Here is a 25,818-nt window from a genome sequence, read left to right as displayed (position 1 = left end):
TACACGCTTATTATGACCCACTTCTCGCATCCAACCTTTACTTTAATCCACATAATTCTTGAATTTACACATTCATATTCTCTTTTCTCCTTCCATAACTGATCATTTAACATTACTGCTACCCCTTCCTTTGCTCTAACTCTCTCAGATACTCCAGATTTAATCCCATTTATTTCCCCCCACTGAAACTCTCCTACCCCCTTCAGCTTTGTTTCGCTTAGGGCCAGGACATCCAACTTCTTTTCATTCATAACATCAGCAATCATCTGTTTCTTGTCATCCGCACTACATCCACGCACATTTAAGCATCCCAGTTTTATAAAGTTTTTCTTCTTCTCTTTTTTAGTAAATGTCTACAGGAGAAGGGGTTACTAGCCCATTGCACCCGGCATTTTAGTCGCCTCATACGACACGCATGGCTTACGGAGGAAAGATTCTTTTCCACTTCCCCATGGACAATAGAAGAAATAAAGACGAACAAGAGCTATTTAGAAAAAGGAGAAAAACCTAGATGTATGTATATATATATATATATATGCATGTGCGTATCTGTGAAGTGTGACCAAAGTGTAAGTAGGAGTAGCAAGATATCCCTGTTATCTAGCGTGTTTATGAGACAGAAAAAGAAACCAGCAATCGTGTATACTTCTCAGTGTATATACAGTAAGGGATACACAACTCTTAGTGTATACACGGAATGACAATGGAAATAAGCAGAAGCTCTCTAAATACTAAAGAAACGTAATACCAGAGCTATATAAGCAAGACTATTATAGCTATATAAGCAAGACTATCATAGCTATATAAGCAAGACTGTCATCAGAACTAGATCTCACAGACAAAGCTGAAGACAACTTTTGTATAATTAGTAAAAGCTTCACACTCTTGTCTTCCTCAAGTCGTGGACAAAAAATATATCTGACTTTTTCTTTTTCTTCTCGCTTAAGACGGATTTGTGTTTGTGTTTTGAAGAGTCGACCATTGTTTGGAAATCCCAGATTCCTCACAGGCAGCGTATATGTAAAGACTTTATATATATATATATATATATATATATATATGTATATATATATATATATATATATATATATATATATATATATATATATATATATATATATATATATATATATATATATGTCGTGCCGAATATGTAAAACTGGTCAATTAGCAAGAACTCATTTAAAATTAAGTCCTTTCTGAAAACTTCTCTAATACGTTTAAAGATATATTTTTTTCATTAATGTTAATGTAAAAAATTTTAATTTTGCACTAAAAGAATCTTAGAAAACTTACCTAACCTTATTATAAAAAGAACAATTTATTTTAGCCTAATCCTACTAAATATAATTTAAATACTTTTACAGTAATTTAATACTAAACAAACACAGTTAAATATATTTTTTTCGTTAGGTTCAGAATGATTTTGGCGAAATTATTGCATACACAAATTTTCGCTTGTCCTATATGGCAAGATGAGCGTTGCTATTTAAGCCAAGATCGCAAGTTCTGCCTATTCGGCACGACATATATATATATATATATATATATATATATATATATATATATATATATATATATATATATATATATATATATATATATATATATATATATATATATATATATATATATATATATATTTGCAGTTTGCTCGTTCTATATATTTTATTATTCACTGTTTATTGAAGCCAGGGATTGTAGTGTAGATTATCTGTGTGTGGGATGAAAGCGAGAACACTGGGAAAGGCTGTGGAGGGTTGTGTATTGTACTGTTCGTGATACAACAATATTTTACAAATCATTCGTTATCTCTCCTCTTCTCTCTCTCTTTCTTTCTCTCTAACAGGTGGAGAAGACAGCGGAGCAGACAACGTCTCGTCTGCTGTTGTCTGCTGTTAGTCTACAGGACTCTGGTAACTACACTTGTGTCCCTCTGAAGGCTCCTCCTGCCTCCGTTTCCGTCCACGTCACCACAGGTGGGTTCTCAGCTCCAGCTCCCGGCCCAGGGCCTCCATTATCCACTGGCCACAATAGTGATAGCATCCAGGGGTCTATGGAAAAAATTAGCCCCCCCAAAATCTCTGGTTAAAATTTTGAGAAAAATCCCGATAAATCAAAATTAATAATTTTGATTTAATACAATTATAGATATATAATAGATATAAATATTAGATATTATTATTATTATTATTATTATTATTATTATTATTATTATTATTATTATTATTATTATTATTATTATTATTATTATTACTATTATTATTATTATTACTATTATTATTATTATTATTATTATTATTATTATTATTATTATTATTGTATAGATATAGATATTGTTATCATATTTTTTATTTTATTTATAGATTTTGTGGGTGCTGTTATTAGAGTGCCATGGGTCTATAGTGGCTCTCCTCTGGCCCTCTTTGGCACTGCCCCTTTTGAGGGCTCTTGTGATTTCTTTTTAAAACTGTCACTTCCGTCACTTCCCCAGGCCTACTGTCAGCTGACACTTGAATGTCACACCCCCAGGCCTACTGTCAGCTGACACTTGCATGTCATTCCCCCAGCCCTATTGTCAGCTGACACTTGCATGTCACTCCCCCAGGCCTACTATCAGCTGACACTTGCATGTCATTCCCCCAGGCCTACTGTCAGCTGACACTTGCATGTCACTCCCCCAGGCCTACTGTCAGCTGACACTTGCATGTCACTTCCCTAAGCCTACTATCAGCTGACACTAAGAGGTCATTTCCCCAGTCGTACTGTACTCTGACACCTACATGTTACTTCCCAGGTCTACTGTCAGCTATCTGACAGTAGACCCCAACTGTCAACAAACACCCCAGGTACCTATTTCCTGTTAGGTGAACAGGACTAACACATGCAACGCTACTTGACCGAGTGTCTCCGCCTGCCCAGGATTGAGCCCGGGTTCTTTGATTGTGAGCCGCTACAACTGAACCCGTGATGTGTTTACCTACACTCTTGAGGATGAAACAGCTGTAGAGATAGCTTTAATTGAGGGAACGTCTCGCTCTGCTTATAGATGTATCGTATTATTTCGCTGTACTGTATGTGAAGGTTTCTCAAGTTAGGTTTGGCTCTGTGTAGAGCTTTATCAAGTTTCACTCTGTGTAGAGCTTTATCAAGTTTCACTCTGTGTAGAGCTTTATCAAGTTTCACTCTGTGTAGAGCTTTATCAAGTTTCACTCTGTGTAGAGCTTTATCAAGTTTCACTCTGTGTAGAGCTTTATCAAGTTTTACTCTGTGTAGAGCTTTACTCTGTGTAGAGCTTTATCAAGTTTCACTCTGTGCAGAGCTTTATCAAGTTTTACTCTGTGTAGAGCTTTATCAAGTTTCACTCTGTGTAGAGCTTTATCAAGTTTCACTCTGTGTAGAGCTTTACTCTGTGTCAAGTTTTACTCTGTGTAGAGCTTTATCAAGTTTCACTGTGTAGAGCTTCGTCAAGTTTCACTCTGTGTAGAGCTTTATCAAGTTTCACTTTGTGTAGAGCTTTATCAAGTTTCATCTTTATCAAGTTTCACTCTCTGTAGAGTTTCACTCTGTGTAGAGCTTTATCTTCGTCAAGTTTCACTCTATGTAGAGCTTTATCAAGTTTCACTCTGTGTAGAGAACTTTATCAAGTTTCACTCTGTGTAGAGCTTTATCAAGTTTACTCTGTGTAGAGTCAAGTTTTCACTCTGTGTAGAGCTTTATCAAGTTTCATCAAGTCAAGTTTTCACTCTGTGTAGAGTTTCACTCTGTGTAGAGCTTCGTCAAGTTTCACTCTGTGTTTCATCAAGTTTCACTCTGTGTAGAGTAGAACTTTATCTTCTGTGTAGAGCTTTATCAAGTTTCACTCTGTGTACTCTGTGTAGAGCTTTATCAAGTTTTACTCTGTGTAGAGCTTTATCAAGTTTCACTCTGTGTAGAGCTTTATCAAGTTTTACTCTGTGTAGAGCTTTATCAAGTTTTACTCTGTGTAGAGCTTTATCAAGTTTCACTCTGTGTAGAGCTTTATCAAGTTTTACTCTGTGTAGAGCTTTATCAAGTTTCACTCTGTGTAGAGCTTTATCAAGTTTCACTCTGTGTAGAGCTTTATCAAGTTTCACTCTGTGTAGAGCTTCAAGTTTCACTCTGTGTAGAGCTTTATCAAGTTTCACTCTGTGTAGAGCTTCATCAAGTTTCACTCTGTGTAGAGCTTTATCAGTCATGATTTAATAAAGCTCTACACAGAGCGAAACATCTGCCTTTCCTTCAATACAAAACATGTTAGTCACATGTCTACATGACTCGGGTGTTCCTAAACACCTCCCCCCCCCCTCTTCAAGGTACCTTTGTAAAATTCACCTTCCGGGGTGCCTTTGTAAATTATCCTTCATAGTCCGGCTTTCCCTAGCCCTAGAATTACTTTGTATGTCGTGGTTGCATCTCCTCCTGCTCCCCTGCTTTTTCAGTATAGTTCCGGTGACATATTGGATTGCGAACCTTTATACCACTCTCCGTTTCTGCGCTCTTTTTTCCGAGATGTGGGCTACTTAGTGGTGCTGAGTACTCGAGGGTTAATTTGATGTATGGTAGTAAATAGTGCTTTTAAAGATTACTTAGTGTGTGTGTGTGTGTGTGTACTCACCTCACCTAGTTGTACTCACCTAGTTGAGGTTGCGGGGGTCGAGTCCGAGCTCCTGGCCCCGCCTCTTCACTGATCGCTACTAGGTCACTCTCCCTGAGCCGTGAGCTTTATCATACCTCTGCTTAAAGCTATGTATGGATCCTGCCTCCACTACATCAATTTCCAAACTATTCCACTTACTGACTACTCTGTGGCTGAAGAAATACTTCCTAACATCCCTGTGATTCATCTGTGTCTTCAGCTTCCAACTGTGTCCCCTTGTTACTGTGTCCAATATGTGTGTGTGTGTGTGTGTGTGTGTGTGTGTGTGTGTGTGTGTGTGTGTGTGTGTGTGTGTGTGTGTGTGTGTGTGTGTGTGTGTGTGTGTGTGTGTGTGTGTGTGTGTGTGTGTGTGTGTGTGTGTGTGTGTGTATCTGTCTGTCTGTGTTTTATTTACATTTAAATACCTGGCTGAAGAAAAATTGAAAGTATGTGATGACACTTATGTCAACACTGGGTCAATATTACAGGCAGAGGGGAAGTTCGTTGTTCCCCTCTCTCTCTCCTCCCCTCTCTTCTTCTCTTTCTCTTCTCCTCTTCCTCTTTAACCTCGATCTGACTTCAAGCCCCTCACATTTCAAGTTTTCCTCTTCCCCATTTATTCTCTTTCCTCTCTCCCCTTCCCCATCCCTCTCTCATATCATCCTTTCCCCTCTCATATATATATATATATATATATATATATATATATATATATATATATATATATATATATATATATATATATATATATATGTCGTGCCGAATATGTAAAACTGGTCAATTAGCAAGAACTCATTTAAAATTAAGTCCTTTCTAAAATTTTCTCTTATACGTTTAAAGATATTTTTTTTTTTCATTAATGTTAATGTAAAAAATTATAATTTTGCTCCAAAAGAATCTTAGAAAACTTACCTAACCTTATTATAACAAGAATAATTTATTTTAGCCTAACCCAACTAAATATATTTTAGATTTGTTTACAATAATTTAATACTAAACAAACACAGTGAAATATATTTTTTTTCGTTAGGTTCAGAATGATTTTGGCGAAATTATTGCATACACAAATTTTCACTTGCCCTATATGGCAAGATGAGCGTTGCTATTTAAGCCAAGATCACAAGTTCTGCCTGTTCGGCACGAATAGGTTCCCGTTGAGCCCAGCTCAACGGGAACCCCAAATACAGAGGTCTGATGGAAGTCAAAAGCGTCCTGATGGAGCCACTATGCTACCCTGGAAGGGTGGAAAGCAGATTGCCTGGGACTACACCTGTGCCGCCACATGGGCAGACACCTACTTGCCATACTCCGTAGTGGAAGGGGGTGGAGCTGCCAGCCACAGGGAGACCCAGAAGATCCGAAAATGTGAAGACCTTCCCCCTTGCTATAACTTCATTCCAATAGGGTCGGAGACCCTTGGAGCATGGGGCAAGTGTGCTCTAAAGTTCCTCAAAGAGCTGGGTGAAAAGCTCATCATAGAAACCAAGGACCACAGGGCGACCAGCTTCCTCTTTCAGAGACTCAGTGTTGCGATCCAGAGAGGAAATGCCTGCAGCATTCTGGGCACGCGGCCCACCGCAGGGGAGCTGGACGAAGTATTCGAGATGTAGCTCTGAGTTACCTATGTTGTTTTACTTTCTGTTGTATTTTTGTGAATGTTTTGTCAACGTATTTTGTCTTTAAATAAAACATACATGAAATATAGGGGGTGGTAGGAGAAAATTCTCAAACAGCTTCAGGGAGAACCTTGAGTTTTCCCTGAAGCAAGTTTATTCTTTTCTCTGAGGATGAGGGTCCCTAGGACAGTTCTAGAGGTGGTACCTCCATATATATATATATGTATATATATATATATATATATATATATATATATATATATATATATATATATATATATATATATATATATATATATACAAGGAATTCGCAAGAGCAGGCGAAATATACGCAAACACTGATCTCTGTGTTTGTGTATATTTCGCCTGCTCTCGCGAATTCCTTGCATTGTTAATATCACTAGTAAGGCTGATGCATGCAGGGGATGAGATGAAAAGCTGTAAGCCTTCTCCCTGAAAGCTGGCTGCCTTGGATCAAACGTGTAGCGCAAGCTACACGCCAAGGTATTGTCCAGTGTGGGTAGATTGGTAAAGCACTGCGTACCTTGTCCTAAAGTTCGTAGGCTCGAGTCTCCTTCAGCCAGAGATCCGTGTTTATATATATAGATATATATATATATATATATATATGTATATATATATATATATATATATATATATATGTCGTGCCGAATAGGCAGAACTTGCGATCTTGGCTTAAATAACAATGCTCATCTTGCCATATAGAACAAGCGAAAATTTGTGTATGCAATAATTTCGCCAAAAATCATTCTGAACCTAACGAAAAAAAATATATTTCACTGTGTTTGTTTAGTATTAAATTATTGTAAACAAATCTAAAATATATTTAGTTGGATTAGGCTAAAATAAATTGTTCTTGTTATAATAAGGTTAGGTAAGTTTTCTAAGTTCCTTTTGGTGCAAAATTAATTTTTTTTACATTAACATTAATGAAAAAAATATATCTTTAAACGTATAAGAGAAATTTTTAGAAAGGACTTAGATTTAAATGAGTTCTTGCTAATTGACGAGTTTTACATATTCGGCACGACATATATATATATATATATATATATATATATATATATATATATATATATATATATATATATATATATATATATATATATATAGTATTGAAAATTGCACAGGTGAACTAAGTGATTCATTATTATTCACAGATGAGCGTCAGGCGGCAGTACAGCTGGGCGGGTTCAGTGCCGCCCACACCCACCACTCACAGCTACCCCGGCCGCCCATCGTTCTTCTAGCTGTCGTGTGGGCGGCACTCTCTCTCTCCTAACCTCGGCCACCCATACAGGCCGTGTTTATGGGTGGCAGACTGATGGGCCACACTCTGTACCATAATGATAGACCGCAACTAGTCGCCACAATGGACCACACCCACAGGCCCCACTAATGGACCATTTCCACAAGCCACAGTACTTCAACCCAGTGATGGACCACACCTGCAAGCCACAGAACTGGACCACAGTACTGGATCACAATACTGGACCACAGTACTGGACCACAATACTGAACTATAGTACTTGTTCCACAATACTGGACCACTGTACTGGACCACAGTACTGGATCACAATACTGGGCCACAGTACTGGACCACAATACTGGGCCACAGTACTGGACCACAGTACTGGACCACAATACTGGGCCACAGTACTGGACCACAGTACTGGACCACAGTGATGGACCACAGTGACGGACCACAGTGATGGACCACAGTACTGGACCACAATACTGGATCACGGTGATGAACCACACTTACGATGACTAGCTAGGAGGTTCAGAGAAGCAAAAAAAGAATGTTCTTCATTGGCTAGCCCACACTCCTCCTTAGCCAATGAAGAGACAGAGTGAATAACTCAGACCGATATATATCAGATGCCCGCCGCTGATTGGTCAATACAAGCAAAGAAGGCTGAAAGGATTCCTCTCATTGGATGATTTAGATAATATCCATTACAGCACTTTTCGCTCACTAGGAGTGGAATGTATATTAGGTGTCCAAACCTCGCACATGTGTCTCTTGTATACCTATTCTCGGGGATACCCCCGCCAATCGTCCCCCAGAGGATGGTTTACAGGTGTACCTCACCTATCCTTTAATCTTACGACATCATAATGACATTATAGTGGTGTCATAGTGACATCATAGTGGTGTCACAGTGACATCATAATGACATCATAGTGGTGTCACAGTGACATCATAATGACATCATAGTGGCGTCACAGTGACATCATAGTGGTGTCATAGTGACATCATGACATCATAGTGGTGTCATAGTGACATCATAGTGGTGTCACAATGACATCATAATGACATCATAGTGGTGTCACAGTGACATCATAATGACATCATAGTGGTGTCACAGTGACATCATAATGACATCATAGTGGCGTCACAGTGACATCATAGTGGTGTCATAGTGACATCATGACATCATAGTGGTGTCATAGTGACATCATAATGACATCATAGTGGTGTCACAGTGACATCATAATGACATCATAGTGGTGTCACAGTGACATCATAATGACATCATAGTGGCGTCACAGTGACATCATAGTGGCGTCACAGTGACATCATAGTGGTGTCATAGTGACATCATGACATCATAGTGGTGTCATAGTGACATCATAATGACATCATAGTGGTGTCACAGTGACATCATAATGACATCATAGTGGTGTCACAGTGACATCATAATGACATCATAGTGGCGTCACAGTGACATCATAGTGGCGTCACAGTGACATCATAGTGGTGTCATAGTGACATCATCCTCAGGTCACGTCACGTCACATACAACAGGACACTAACAGAATAATGGTGCTGGTACAAATACTCTTCCAAGTTGACCTTAAATATACACATTGTTGACATATATACAATGTGTACACATATACACGATGTTGACATATACATCTCCCACACATCAATGTTTACTCAGAAAAGTACATTTTACTTTTGTTAATAAATCACCGATTTTTTTTCAGATTTGTTGGCCTCACAGCTCACACCTCGTCCCCCACACCTTCAACCTGTGTGTATAAACTCAGACACACACTGCTGAACGAGCTTGTACTGGAACAACGTTTCGCTCTGTGTAGAGCTCTACTAAAATCTTCGTAGAGCTCTACACAGTGCGAAATGTTGTCCCCCTCCGTAAGAAAGCTTGTGTTCTCAAAACTGTCTTATTCATTCCTCTAGTTGGCCAAAGGTCGTCACAACCTGTGTCATCAAGGGGGACTGAGCTAATTCTGCCCTTGGAATGACACTTTCATACGATTAATACAATACTCTGCATCGTACTGCATACACGCGGAGATTAATACAATACTCTGTATCTCACTGTATACACGCGGAGATTAATACAATACTCTGTATCTCACTGTATACACACGGAGATTAATACAATACTCTGTCTCTCATTGTATACACGGAGATTAATACAGTACTCTGTATCTCACTGTATACACACGGAGATTAATACAATACTCTGTCTCTCATTGTATACACACGGAGATTAATACAGTACTCTGTCTCTCATTGTATACACGGAGATTAATACAGTACTCTGTATCTCACTGTATACACACGGAGATTAATACAATACTCTGTCTCTCATTGTATACACACAGAGATTAATACAGTACTCTGTCTCTCACTGCATACACGCGGAGATTAATACAATACTCTTTATCTCACTGTATACACTCGGAGATTAATACAATATTCTGTATCTCACTGTATACACACGGAGATTAATACACTACTCTGTCTCATTGTATCCACACACAGAAATTAATACCTACTTGGGTATTAAAATATTCTTGACTGGTGTTGTACAGGTGTCATGCAGCCTTAATGACTCTCGTGTAGTCGACAGGCTTTAAGCCTTAAAAACTAAGGTGATATAAAGCCCTGATAACGACACCAGTCTTGACAGAAAGTGCTGTCAAAGGAAACTGTTGGTGTTAGCGCAATGTACTGTGTGCAGTCTCTAGAATAAAAGATACTAGATCACTTTTATTGTTTTTTTTGTCTTCCCCCTTCCTCCATGATGAGGTTTTGTCTTCCCCCTTCCTCCATGATGAGGTTTACGTATTTTGGGAGAGTGTATGTATGTGTGTGTGTGTGTGTGTGTGTGTGTACTGTTGAATGACCCACACAGGATTTACGTTTTAAATAATAAAAGTAATAATAATAATAATAATAATAATAATAATAATAATAATAATAATAATAATAATAATAATAATAATAATAATAATAATAATAACAATAATAATAATAACAATAATAATAATAACAACGATTTATTGCCACTTCTCGTCTACCACTAAATTTTTCTACAACTACAAAGACCTTGTAAGAGGGTTAGCGACAACCCTGAAGATATCTACACCATCTACACCATCTACACCATCTACACCATCTACACCATCTACACCATCTACACCATCTACACCATCTACGCCATCTACACCATCTACGCCATCTACACCATCTACACCATCTACACCATCTACACCATCTACACCATCTACACCATCTACGCCATCTACACCATCTACACCATCTACACCATCTACACCATCTACACCATCTACACCATCTACGCCATCTACGCCATCTACACCATCTACACCATCTACACCATCTACACCATCTACACCATCTACACCATCTACGCCATCTACGCCATCTACACCATCTACACCATCTACACCATCTACACCATCTACACCATCTAAACCAAGCTACGCCATCTACGCCATCTACACCACTTACACCATCTACACCATCTACTCACCTACCCCATCTACACCATCTACGCCATCTACGCCATCTACACCATCTACACCATCTACACCATCTACACCATCTACACCATCTACACCATCTACGCCATCTACGCCATCTACACCATCTACACCATCTACACCATCTACACCATCTACACCATCTACACCATCTACGCCATCTACGCCATCTACACCATCTACGCCATCTACACCATCTACACCATCTACACCATCTACACCATCTACACCATCTACAGCCTCTACGCATCTACACCATCTACACCATCTACACCATCTACACCATCTACGCCATCTACGCCATCTACAGCCATCTACACCATCTACACCATCTACACCATCTAACCTTCTACACCATCTACACCATCTACGCATCTACGCCATCTACACCATCTACACCATCTACACCATCTACACCTACACCATCTACACTACGCCATCTACGCCATCTACGCCATCTACGCCATCTACAACCATCTACGCATCTACGCCATCTACACCATCTACGCCATCTACACCATCTACACCATCTACACCATCTACGCCATCTACACCATCTACACCATCTACACCATCTACACCATCTACACCATCTACACCATCTACACCATCTACACCATCCCTTGTAGTTGTACAAGGCTGGGCATTCATCCACACTCTCATACCAGCACGGATATGCTTGAGAGAGAGAGAGAGAGAGAGAGAGAGAGAGAGAGAGAGAGAGAGAGAGAGAGAGAGAGAGAGAGAGAGAGAGAGAGAGAAGGAAATACCTGGAATGGACAGCAAATGAATAGAATCAGTACTCTTACCGCAAACACAAACAACATCACTGTTGTGACATGGAACAAGACGCTGACAGAGGCAAACAATAAGGCTCTGACAGATGGTGGATATAATACTCTCTCTCTCTCTCTCTGTCTCTGTCTCAGCCTCCCCGTGCTGGTGATGCTCCTCTCCTGCAGTCAGTGAAGGAGTGGCTGAGGATGCTCTAGTAGCATGAGTATCCCTCCTTAGTATTCCCCTTATCCCTGGCCCGCTCTCTCCACCGCTTTCTGACGACCCAGCAACACGACCTGTGTGTCATGCACCTGACGACCCAGCAACACGACCTGTGAGTCATGCGCTTGATGACCCAGTAACACGACCTGTGTGTCATGCACCTGACGACCTAGCAACACGACCTGTGTGTCATGCACCTGACGACCTAACAAAACGATCTGTGTGTCATGCACCTGACGATCCAGCAACACGACCTGTGAGTCATGCACCTGATGAACCAGTAACACGACCTGTGGGTCATGCACCTGACGACCTAGCAACACGGTCTGTGTGTCATGGACCTGACGACCCAGCAACACGACCTGTGAGTCATACACCTAACGACCCAGCAACACGACCTGTGAGTCGAGTCATGCACCTGACGACCCAGCAATACGACCTGTGAGTCATGCACCTGATGACCTAGCAACACGACCTGTGAGTCATGCACCTGATGACCCAGCAACACGACCTGTGATTCATACACCTAACGACCCAGCAACACGACCTGTGAGTCATACACCTGACGACCCAGCAACACGACCTGTGAGTCATGCACCTGACGACCCAGCAACACGACCTGTGTGTCATGCACCTGATGACCCAGCAAAACGACCTGTGAGTCATACACCTGACGACGCAGCAACACGACCTGTGAGTCATGCACCTGACGACCCAGCAACACGACCTGTGAGTCATACACCTGACGGCCCAGCAACACGACCTGTGAGTCATACACCTGACGACGCAGCAAAACGACCTGTGTCATGCACCTGATGACCCAGCAACACGACCTGTGAGTCATACACCTGACGACGCAGCAAAACGACCTGTGTCATGCACCTGATGACCCAGCAACACGATCTGTGAGTCATACACCTGACGACCCAGCAACACGACCTGTGAGTCATGCACCTGACGACCCAGCAACACGACCTGTGAGTCATGCACCTGATGACCCAGCAACACGACCTGTGAGTCATGCACCTGATGACCCAGCAACACGACCTGTGAGTCATACACCTGACGACCCAGCAACACATCCTGTGAGTCATACACCTGACGACCCAGCAAAACGACCTGTGTCATGCACCTGATGACCCAGCAACACGATCTGTGAGTCATACACCTGACGACCCAGCAGCACGACCTGTGTCATGCACCTGGCGACCCAGCAACACAACCTGTGTGCCATACACTTGACGACCCAGCAACACGACCTGTGAGTCATACACCTGACGACCCAGCAACACGACCTGTGTGTCATACACCTGACGACCCAGGAACACAACCTGTGTGTCATACACTTGACGACCCAGCAACACGACCTGTGAGTCATACACTTGACGACCCAGCAACACGACCTGTGTGTCATACACCTGACGACCCAGCAACACGACCTGTGAGTCATACACTTGACGACCCAGCAACACGACCTGTGAGTCATACACTTGACGACCCAGCAACACGACCTGTGGGTCATGCACCTTTTCAATCTCAATTCTCTAACTTTTCTCCTTCATCTTCTCTCCTCCTCATTTTCTTATTCTCCCTAACATCTCCACAGTTTCTTTCTACCTTTTCATTAACTTAAGACCTAAGTCCCTAATTCTAAGTCCTGCCTACCGTCCTCTTCTAACTTTCCATCAACCCCTTCTATCCCCCCTAAACCTCTTCTATCCTCTTCTGACCTCCCCTCCACCCCTTTTATCTTCTTCTATCCTCCCTACCACTCCTTCTATCCTCCCCTCTCTTGCTCTGCTAATCCTGTGATTGTTCTCTCTCGTGTTTACTTACTGCATGTGTGTGTGTGTGTGTGTGCGTTTATATTATATATATACATATATATATATATATATATATATATATATATATATATATATATATATATATATATATATATATATATATATACATATATATATATATATATATACATATATATATATATATATATATATATATATATATATATATATATATATATATATATATATATATATATATATATATATATATGTATATATATATATATATATATATATATATATATATATATATATATATATATATATATATATGTATATATATATATATATATATATATATATATATATATATATATATATATATATATATATATATATATATATATATATATATATATATATATATATATATATATATCGTGCCGAATAGGTAAAACGCGTTTTTGGCATAAATATCAACATTCTTCTTGCCGAATAAGTCAAGCGAAGATTTGTGTATGCAATAATTTCGCAATAACCATTCTGAACCTAACGAAAAATATATTTCATTGTGTTTGTTTATTGTTAATTTATTGTACACTCATGTAGAACATATTTAGTTGGATTAGGCGAAATTATATTGAGCTTGTTATAATAAGGTTAGGTAAGTTTTCTAAGTTTCTTTTTGTATAAAATTATTAATCTTTACATTAACATAAATGAAAAAAATATATCTTTAAACGCATAACGAAAATTATAGAAAGGATTTAATTTTAAATGAGTTCTTGTTAATGGACCAATTTTATTTATTCGGCAGAAGACTTGCCTGGAGTTTGAGACCAGTCTTACCTGTGTCAGTCTTCCCCCAGTCTTTTTCTTCTCTCTGTAACCCGTGACTGTAACCCGTGACTAACCCGTGACTGTAACCCGTGACTGTAACCCGTGACTCCCTCATCATTACACAAAATAACAACACAACATAAAAAATAATGTCTTCCATCTGACTCGTTATTACGTAATTGTATTCCACCGAGTTCCGTTTGCCTTAATTGAATTCTTAGACACAGATTTTAAAACCCGTTATAATATGCATTTCGGTTTTGCTGAAGCCTCAAAATAAACTTCCCTTATTATTTGATCATTTAGGTCCCCATGAACGACGAAATTTAGAAAGTCAAAATTAATTTTGTTTGAATTAGCCGTAACGTTTTGAATTTGAAATACTTATACGATTTGGATTCAACGCTTGGTACGTGTGCTGCGTAGCAAACAGTGAGGTGTTTCGCTCACGGGTGAGATGTTTCGCTCACGGGTGAGATGTTTCGCCCACGGGTGAGATGTTTCGCCCACTGGTGAGATGTTTCGCCCACGGGTGAGATGTTTCGCCCACGGGTGAGATGTTTCGCCCACGGGTGAAATGTTTCGCTCTCCGGTGAGATGTTTCGCTCACGGGTGAATGTTTCGCTCACGGGTGAGATGTTTCGCTTACGGGTGAGATGCTTCGCTCACGAGTAATATGTTTCGCTCACGGGTAAGATGTTTCGCTCACGGGTGAGATGTTTCGCTCACGTGTGAGATGTTTCGCTCACGGGTGAGATGTTTCGCTCGTGGGTGAGATGTTTCGCTCGTGGGTGAGATGTTTCGCTCACGGATGAGATGTTTCGCTCACGTGCGAGATGTTTCGCTCACGGGTGAGATGTTTCTCTCGCGGGTGAGATGTTTTGTCACATGTGAGATGTTTCGCTCACGAGTAAGATGTATCGCTCGCGGGTCAGATGTTTCACTCACGGGTGAGATGTTTCGCTCACGGGTGAGATGTTTCGCTCACGTGTGAGATGTTTCGCTCACGTGTGAGATATTTCGCTCGTGGGTGAGATGTTTCGCTCACGGGTGAGATGTTTCGCTAATGGATGAGATGTTTCGCTCACATGCGAGATGTTTCGCTCACGGGTGAGATGTTTCGCTCACAGGTGAGATGCTTCGCTCACGGGCGAGATGTATTTCCACTTGTTGACACTTTACCTTCAAAGAAACTCCACAGTTTTTGATGCCATGTTTTTAAAATTGTTATCCATAATAACTTTCCAAATTGTTAGCCATAATAACGTTTCTAACTAACATTTACATTACAATAAGAAATTATTAATAATATTAACACTTCGGAAAGTATGTACTTTGTTTTTTTCAGTACTAATTATTAAGTTATTATTTTCCAATAGGATTTCTCTTTCTTTTATATTTATGTATTATGCTCTGGGTATATCTGTTTTTGTAGAAGGTTTATGGATATACACTGAGAAGTGCGTATATCTCGGGGTGTATATATATTATGGGATGCCCTCATCTATTTGTGGATGTCGGGTTCGAGTCTCCGCCCCTGGGCTTGCCGGATTTGCTCCTTCGTAGCCACGTTGACTCTGTCATAACTGTGTTACAAAGCTGTGCGGAGCCTGCCTCCGTTACTTGATCCAGGTCATTACACTTCCTGACCATCCTCAGAATCAATGAATACTTCCTGTCATCCCTACCTTCCATCTGTGCTCTTGTGTACCCGTTCCTCGCCTCTCAATCAGTCAATCCCTGTCCACCCTATTACGTCCTCTGAGTATTTTGAATGTGGTTATCATGTCATTCCTGGTTCTTCTATCCTCTAAAGTCGCCATGTTCAGTTTCTTTAGCCTCTTCTTATAACTCACTCTTCCTAGCTCTAGGAATAGTTTCGTTGCAAACCTTCGCACTTTCCAGTTTCCCAACACGATTTTTCAAATGAAGGTTCCATGCTGGCGCTGCGTACTCTAACGTGGACCTTACATATTTTATATATATGACAGTGAATGGACGTTGAGAGTCCTGAAAGCTAATCTTAGATTTAACAAAAGGAGCATTTGTTGTAGAGGTTATTCGGTTGAGGCAATTCTCTGGTGATATCCTAGGTACAAAGCTCACACTTAGGTCTTTCTACTTGAGTGAACTTCTCAGCCTCTGTTCCCCGAGTTTACATTCATTTCTGGTGATTTTTCCCCCTTCCCCAGCCTTCGTAGTGTTGCTTGTACTGGGGTTGAATTCAAGTAGCAACTTCTCTGACCAACCTTATAGTTAGTTCAGATCCATTTCTAGTCTTTCCGTCTCCTCACCAGTTTTTATTCTTCTCATTAATTTACATCATTTAGAGAAAGAGATTAAGCTAATTCTCTGTCTTCTAGTGTGTCATTTACACGTACCAGAAACAGTACTAGTAACAGTACTGATCCTTGTGGAACCCCATTTTTACACTTTCTCACCCTGTCACCTCTTCTTGTACAATTATTCTTTGTTTCCGTCCCTCGGTGTGTTCTTCGGTAAACAATAGTGCATTCCATGTTGTACTTGCATGTTCCTCGAGATTTTGTCCCAGTCCTTTGTGGTTTACAGTATCAAATGCTTTCTTTCAGTCCAAGAATATGCGGTCCATCCATTCCTCTTTCTCCTGCCTCACTTCTCTGTATTTATTACAGAACTCCAGCAGGTTTGTCAGCCAAGATTTGCCACCTCTGAGCCCGTGCTGGCTACTGCGAAAGGAAACACTCCATCACTCTCTGATTACATTCTCCATTACTTTACACAATATGCATGTCAATGATACTTAGTCAGTGTTTAACCTTCCCTGTTTCTCTCTGAAATACTGGGAACACATTCACTATCCTGTAGATCTCTAGCTACTGTCTCATACATTGACTCGAAGATAGTAACTGATGGATCACATAGTCCTGTTGTTCCCTTGTGGAGAATCCATGATAACACTGTAAGGTCCCTTGTTGTTGTTGATATAAAAAACTCAGTCACCCCTTCGCATTACATATAACTATCACCACTACACACTAGACAAAACTATCACCACTACATACTAGACAAAACTATCACCACTACACACTAGACAAAACTATCACCACTACATACTAGACAAAACTATCACCACTACATACTAGACAAAACTATCACCACTACATACTAAACAAAACTATCACTACTACACACTAGACAAAATTATCACTTCTACACACTAGACAAAACTATCACCACTACATACCATACAAAACTATCACCACTACACACTAGACAAAACTATCACCACTACATACCATACAAAACTATCACCACTACATACCATACAAAACTATCACCACTACACACTAAAGACAAGTGCACCCCCCACACTAGTATCTCCACATCATTATCCCCATAGTCAACACCATGGCAATATTTTGGTGTTATTTTATTTTGTGTGAGGAGCTAAACCCGCTAGGGTTATTGGAGCCCATTTACCGTTGTTAGCAAGGGAGTTCGAACCCAACTATATTTCATCATATTATACTATTTTATTATAAAGGTGCTGCTACCAAGAAAGTTCATTATTATAATCAAAAAGAAACGCTAAGCCACAAGAGCTATACAGCGCTGCTCCAAGAAAGTTCAAAGGTAACTATATTTCATCGTATTACACTATCTTATTATAAAGGCGCTACTACCAAGAGAGTTAAAAGGTGAAAACAAAACTTAATTTAAGATAGTGGTCAAGTAAGTAAGAGTTACAGTTGGTGGATCATCCTAGAGGTAAGACTAGCCTCGAGAGGTACTGATCCCTGTTACTTAAGAATCTATTTGACCAAGTTCTTCCAGGGTTATCCCTAGGCGTCCCTGATATTTTATATTTTTATATACTATTTCTGGTTTGAGCAAACATAATGATTAAGCCAGAAAATGTTGAAACCGTCCGGTATTTCTGTCAGCGATTCGGCACTCTCATTTGGGATGCAGCTCTGCACGATTTCTTGTTTAACGATAACACGCGCCAGAGGTTGGGCTCCGGCACATACGGTGTGTGCTACTCGGCCGGAGTAGCATCCAATACCTGGGTAACAAAACTTTTTGACGATACCGAGAGCAGCGTGGAGAGCCTTCTACAGGAGGTTGAGGCCATGGAAGCACTGAAGGATATTCCAGGCATACAGAAAATGATCGCTGTATGTCCTGAGAGGCTGACCATCGTAACAGAGTATGCTGGATAGTCCTGGGAATCACTCATGAAGAGTGAAAACCTCTCACCCAGGGAAAATCTCCGAATTGTAACCCAGGTGTGCGACACCCTGGATAAGATGCACGCCCGGGGATGGATTCACGTAGATGTTAAGACCGATAACATCTGCGTACAAAGGACTCGAAGGGGCGTCCAGGCTAAGCTGATTGACTTCGGGTTAGCCGTCCGAGAGAGTTACACATACGACTTCGAATCCCAGACCGAGTGCTGGCATGTGGCCCCCGAAGTCATGCACAACGAACCTGTCACCATGGCAGCCGACTTCTTCAGCGTTGGACGCCTCCTGCAGAAGATAGATGCTAACATATGTGATCTTAACGCACCCATCAGAATGTGGATTCGAGAGGCCGTGTCCGCAGAGCCTACACGGCGCCTTGATTTATACGTCGTGTCTGAATTACTCACCCGTATGTTGTATTCCACCGTGTGAGTCTCTTAACCACATTCTTTAGTGCACCTGAACCGAAAAAAAAGAAAAAAATGTAATTTAGTGGAATTTAAAACGGATAAATATTACTTTTTTATGAGTTTAATAACATTATTTATGTTCTATTATTTTAAGGAATTTTGAGATGTTTATTTATGGAAGACAATTATATTTATATTTATAATGTACCAGTTGATTGTATGACCCCCATCTACTACTGACTCAGTTGATTGTATGACCCCCATCTACTACTGACTCAGTTGATTGTATGACCCCCATCTACTACTGACTCGGTTAATTGTATGACCCCCATCTACTACTGACTCGGTTGATTGTATGACCCCCATATACTACTGACTCAGTTGATTGTATGACCCCCATCTACTACTGACTCAGTTGATTGTATGACCCCATCTACTACTGACTCAGTTGATTGTATGACCCCATCTACTACTGACTCAGTTGATTGTATGACCCCCATCTACTACTGACTCAGTTGATTGTATGACCCCCAGCTACTATTGACTTAGTTGATTGTATGAGTTTAGCGCTTCAAGAAATACAATCAACCTCTCTCTATATATACATTTCTTTATAAAGGTTTTCCCTGCATTATAAACTTACTGCTAGTTACTTATGAACTTAGAAACTTAGAATATACTTCTTTTCTTCCTGTTTCACACCAAGTTTAACTTCCCTGGTTCTTACTTTTCTTGACTTAAGTTTTAATTTACAAAATTTCAGTTTAAAAATTCTTCGCAAGATTTTAATTTTTAACCCGATAAAATCAAATTTTAATTTATGGTGATGACTAACACAATAAGTGGAGGAACGTGCATCGCAGTGGATACCTAGAGAGGGTTTCAAGGGAGGGGGATCACCGCCCCCGAGGCCTGTTCTGTGACCAGGCCTCGCGATACATTCATCAAGACAACGTTTTTGACTGATAAAGTTTTTCATGAGCACTTAAGTGCATCTTACATCTTCTGCTGCCGCCGCCGCCCATGCAACATGCAACACAACCAGGGAAAGTTGCAAAGTAGTGAGGCAAGACGTTTCTCCTGGCATGCAGTGGCTGCATGACTCTCAACGAGGCCAGTGTGTCTGAGCACCACCACTGTGTACCACTCTTGGATGATCTATGATTCTATTTTCCACTGATAGTTAAGGCAGAGAGAACCAGGACCTACCTGCCCCCTGCTCACTTAGCAGTAAGTAGGTACCTGGTTATAAGTCGACTGTTACGTGTCGAATCCTGAGGATGGGAGTGGTGGCATACCATACACAAGGCTGAAAGCTGAGATAGGAAAACAGCTCTTACGCTGCAAAATTGACCTGTACAGAAAATGAAGTGTTGAGGAGAACCGTCACAAGAATGACATACACTACCGACAAGATGAAAATTAGACACATGTGCAACATCTGGGTATCTCTATTGTAGACGTTTCGCCCAATGGCTTTATCAATACAAATTCAAGGAGATAACTGGAAGACAGTAGAACTATATACAAAAGATGAGGCAGTCAGTCCCTCAGTCTTGGAGTTCGTGAAGATCACCGTTCTAGCTAACCTTGTCTATACTTCAGAATCTTCAAGACTGCGGTGATCTTCACACCAACTCCAAGGCTGAGGGACTGAATGCCTCATCTTTTTTATATAGTTCTACTGTCTTCAAATTAAGTCCTAGAATTTGCACTGATAAAGCCACTGAGATGTTGCACATGTCTAATTTTCACCCCAGAGGTGTCGAGGAAAGAGGTGTTGAAGAGAACCGTCAATACTACAGAGGTGTCGAGGAAAGAGGTGTTGAAGAGAACCGTCAACACTACAGAGGTGTCGAGGAAAGAGGTGTTGAAGAGAACCGTCAACACTACAGAGGTGTCGAGGACAAAGGTGTTGAGGAGAACCATCAACACCGCAGTGGTGTCGAAAGCGTTGACGTTATGTACAGCTCCACAATATTCTGAAGCCTTGCCAAGTGACCCATCACCGTGGACAGCCATTAAAGCACAAGACGAGCAGCAGCCTTGCTTTACCCGTTCCTCTCTCAAGATAGTCGATCCACCTACCTGGAGGTTCTACCTGGAGGTTCTACCTGGAGGTTCTACCTGGAGGTTCTACCTGGAGGTTCTACCTGGAGGTTCTACCTGGAGGTTCTACCTGCAGGTTCTCCCAGGGGTCAACGACCCCCGCAGCTTGATCCTCGCCCTGACACTCTAAATAAGAGTGTCAGCTGCTCCCTGAGCCCAAGAAAAATTTATTCTTCATTATATAAACTATGTCAGTAAAAATTCCTTCCCTATAAAGGACCTGCTAGAGTCAGACTTTGTAATGGTACAGATAAGAGCTAATGCTTTGTAAAATGCGTGGCGAGAACGTTCTTCCTTAAGTCTGTTGAAAATTTGAGTGCTAGTTGAGAGAGAGAGAGAGAGAGAGAGAGAGAGAGAGAGAGAGAGAGAGAGAGAGAGAGAGAGAGAGAGAGACAGACAGACAGACAGAGATACAAATATGAGAAAAAATGTGAAATTCTAATCGCTTTCGTGATTTCTCACATTATCGAGGAACTGATAATGTGAGAAGTCACGAAAGCACTTGGAATTTCGCTATTTTTTCACAGTGGTTGTTTTGCATATTGTGATTATATATATGTATATATATATATATATATATATATATATATATATATATAATTTATTTATTATATACATAATTTATTTATATATTTATTATAAGGTTTTAAGTATCCTCATCTGAAGTGGTAAATATTCTCAGCGGTGAAGTAGATATTCCCACATGTGGAGTATTACCCAAGGATAACTACATGTATAGATATGAGATAAAAGTGCGGATAATTTGTGAATAATTTGTGCATAATTTAGTGGAACTTAAAGCAGATGGCTATTACTGTTTAACGACTTTAATAACGCTATTTATGCACCATTATTTTAAGGAATTGTGAGAGGTACATTGTGGTACCCAAATTATATTTATATTTAAAAATTATGATGTAATTATTGAGAGAGAGAGAGAGAGAGAGAGAGAGAGAGAGAGAGAGAGAGAGAGAGAGAGAGAGAGAGAGAGAGAGGGGGAGAGAGAGAGAGGGAGAGAGAGAGAGAGAGAGAGAGAGAGAGAGAGAGAGAGAGAGAGAGAGAGAGAGAGAGAGAGAGAGAGAGAGAGAGAGAGAGAGAGAGAGAGAGAGAGAGAGAGAGAGAGAGAGAGAAATGTATTTAATCTAGAAGGAAAGAAAGAAAGCATTGGGCAGTGGAACTTTCATTCCAGTGGACTCTTGCTTATCGTCACTGCCTGTTGACACTGTTGACACTGTTGACACTGTTGACATTGTTGCAAATACTAAAATAAGTATCAAGCCTCTGTACAGCTACGCCAGGGATCCAGGCTGTGTTAGTTGTCACACGAAGGGTAAGAACACTCAACCTTGGTGGTCGTGGTGGTCGTGGTGGTCGTGGTGGTCGTGGTGTGGTGGTCGTGGTGGTGTGGTGGTCGTGGTGTGGTGGTGTTGTCTTTGTGGTAGTGTGATCGTCGTGGTGGTATGGTCTTTGTGGTAGTGTGATAGTCGTGGTGGTGTGGTGGTGGTGGTGGTGGTGTGGTCTTTGTGGTAATGTGGTGGCGTTGTAATGGAGTGGTAGTGGGGGTCATGGTGGTATCATCCAGGACACATCTACTCTCCACCGGGGCCAGTGAGTCGCTGCTTCTGTTGACTTTGTGGGAAGTGTCACTAATAAATGTCACAGTAATCGTAATTGTTAGTTTATCATTATTGCTTTATTTATTATTTACTGCTGTTTATTTATTATTATTAATAGTAGTAGTAGCACTGACATATAAATAGATAGTCTAAAGAGACATTGTATCAATCGCATCTGCTAGAAAAATGACAGGATGGATAATGAGAACCTTCAAAACTAGGGAGGCCAAGCCCATGATGACACTCTTCAGGTCACTTGTTCTATCTAGGCTGGAATATTGCTGCACTCTAACAGCACCTTTCAAGGCAGGTGAAATTGCCGACCTAGAAAATGTACAGAGAACTTTCACGGCGCGCATAACGGAGATAAAACATCTCAATTACTGGGAGCGCTTGAGGTTCCTAAACCTGTATTCCCTGGAACGCAGGAGGGAGAGATACATGATTATATACACCTGGAAAATCCTAGAGGGACTAGTACCGAACTTGCACACGAAAATCACTCACTACGAAAGCAAAAGACTTGGCAGACGATGCACCATCCCCCCAATGAAAAGCAGGGGTGTCACTAGCACGTTAAGAGACCATACAATAAGTGTCAGGGGCCCGAGACTGTTCAACTGCCTCCCAGCACACATAAGGGGGATTACCAACAGACCCCTGGCAGTCTTCAAGCTGGCACTGGACAAGCACCTAAAGTCAGTTCCGGATCAGCCGGGCTGTGGCTCGTACGTTGGTTTGCGTGCAGCCAGCAGCAACAGCCTGGTTGATCAGGCTCTGATCCACCAGGAGGCCTGGTCTCAGACCGGGCCGCGGGGGCGTTGACCCCCGGAACTCTCTTCAGGTAAACTCCAGGTAGTACCAGTAGCAATAGTATCAGAATCCGTAAATTAATGACTAATGAGCTCTTATGCCAGATGTCTGATGCAATAAAATAAACAAAATAAATCTGAGCATCATAAACAAATAGGTATAAACACTACGAACACAAGCACCATACTTCTAAACACTACGAACACAAGCACCATACTTCTTCATCAACAATAGCGCCACACCAAAAAAGACGTGAAGATTCTTCATTTAACTGAGTGAACTAACAGTCCGCAAGGATGAAAAATCTTAATGAAAGACTGAGAAGCGTAAAGAGTAATTTGTTCCACTTGGTTCTAAAACTGATGTACAAACACTGTTATACTAAAACTTTTATACGAAAAGGGAACAGAGGAAAAAACATTGCTAGTTTATATATATATATATATATATATCATATATATATATATATATATATATATATATATATATATATATATATATATATATATATATACATATATATATATTATTGAACCCACGGAACAAGTGGTATTGATCAATAACAACACTGCACTAGCCAAGGAGTCGAACCCATGCTGTTTTGGCCCGCCTCATGGTGAGAGAAAACGCATGTGTGTGTGTGTGTGTGTGTGTTGGACCCCTAGCTTGTGATATCACGTCTCGTGACCCCCTAGCTTGTGACATCACGTCTCGTTATCCCCTAGCTTGTGATATCACGTCTCGTGATCCCCTAGCTTGTGATATCACGTCTCGTGACCCCCTAGCTTGTGACATCACGTCTCGTTATCCCCTAGCTTGTGATATCACGTCTCGTGACCCCCTAGCTTGTGACATCACGTCTCGTTATCCCCTAGATATCACGTTGTGACCCCCTAGCTTGTATCACGTCTCGTTATCCCCTAGCTCACGTCTCGTGATCCCCTAGCTTGTGATATCACGTCTCGTGATCCCCTAGCTTGTGATATCACGTCTCGTGATCCCCTAGCTTGTGATATCACGTCTCGTGACCCCCTAGCTTGTGACATCACGTCTCGTTATCCCCTAGCTTGTGATATCACGTCTCGTGATCCCCTAGCTTGTGATATCACGTCTCGTGATCCCCTAGCTTGTGATATCACGTCTCGTGATCCCCTAGCTTGTGATATCACGTCTCGTGATCCCCTAGCTTGTGATATCACGTCTCGTGATCCCCTAGCTTGTGATATCACGTCTCGTGATCCCCTAGCTTGTGACATCACGTCTCGTGATCCCCTAGCTTGTGACATCACGTCTCGTGATCCCCTAGCTTGTGATATCACGTCTCGTGATCCCCTAGCTTGTGATATCACGTCTCGTGATCCCCTAGCTTGTGATATCACGTCTGGTGAGATCGTAAGCGGGGCAATACAAGATGCCTGGTCAGTCCCTCATCAGACTACTGGCGCCACATCTCGGATCATACACAGTTTTTCCCTCAGGCGAAACGACGCGCTAAGTCTCCTTTTGATGTGTGTGTGTGTGTCTGTCTTTTACTACCTTTCTGAACTTGTTTGGACATTAAAAGTGTTGATCTCTGCTGTGTGTTATCCTTGTCGCTTCAGTGAATGTCCTCTTACCAGCGTTGATCTGAGAGCTGTGTCCTTGCAATCAGAGAAACTGGAACTCATCACCTCGGAATCACTGTGTGTATCGAGAATGAATCACTGAATCATCTCTGAATCATTGTATCAAGAATGAAACGCCTGTTGAACCCCTCGGGTCGCATCTATTCAGGTAGTGGTCTGTGTTTGTGCATAAAAATGTGGAATGAAGAAGCCTTGCGAACATGTACACACATTGAGAGGTGTACAGTAAGAACCCTTGCAAGGATGTACATACACTGAGAGTGGTC

General features: G+C 41.0%; 1 protein-coding gene across 1 annotated transcript in view; it reads left to right on the top strand.

Moving 5' to 3' along the window:
* Positions 1-10,273, top strand: part of LOC128692497 (zwei Ig domain protein zig-8-like) — an 84,977-nt gene extending 74,704 nt beyond the window's left edge. The window contains exons 6-7 of the mRNA XM_070090134.1: positions 1,850-1,979; positions 7,455-10,273. Of these exons, the coding sequence (XP_069946235.1) occupies positions 1,850-1,979; positions 7,455-7,576 (252 nt within the window). The 3' untranslated portion in view covers positions 7,577-10,273. The remainder of the gene's footprint in view (positions 1-1,849; positions 1,980-7,454) is intronic.
* Positions 10,274-25,818: the final 15,545 nt, after the last annotated feature.

Source organism: Cherax quadricarinatus, chromosome 30, assembly GCF_038502225.1.
Source record: "Cherax quadricarinatus isolate ZL_2023a chromosome 30, ASM3850222v1, whole genome shotgun sequence".
NCBI classification, from domain to species: Eukaryota; Metazoa; Arthropoda; class Malacostraca; order Decapoda; family Parastacidae; genus Cherax; species Cherax quadricarinatus.
Note: the sequence above shows the minus strand (reverse complement) of the source record. Positions and strands in the feature narration are given on the sequence as shown.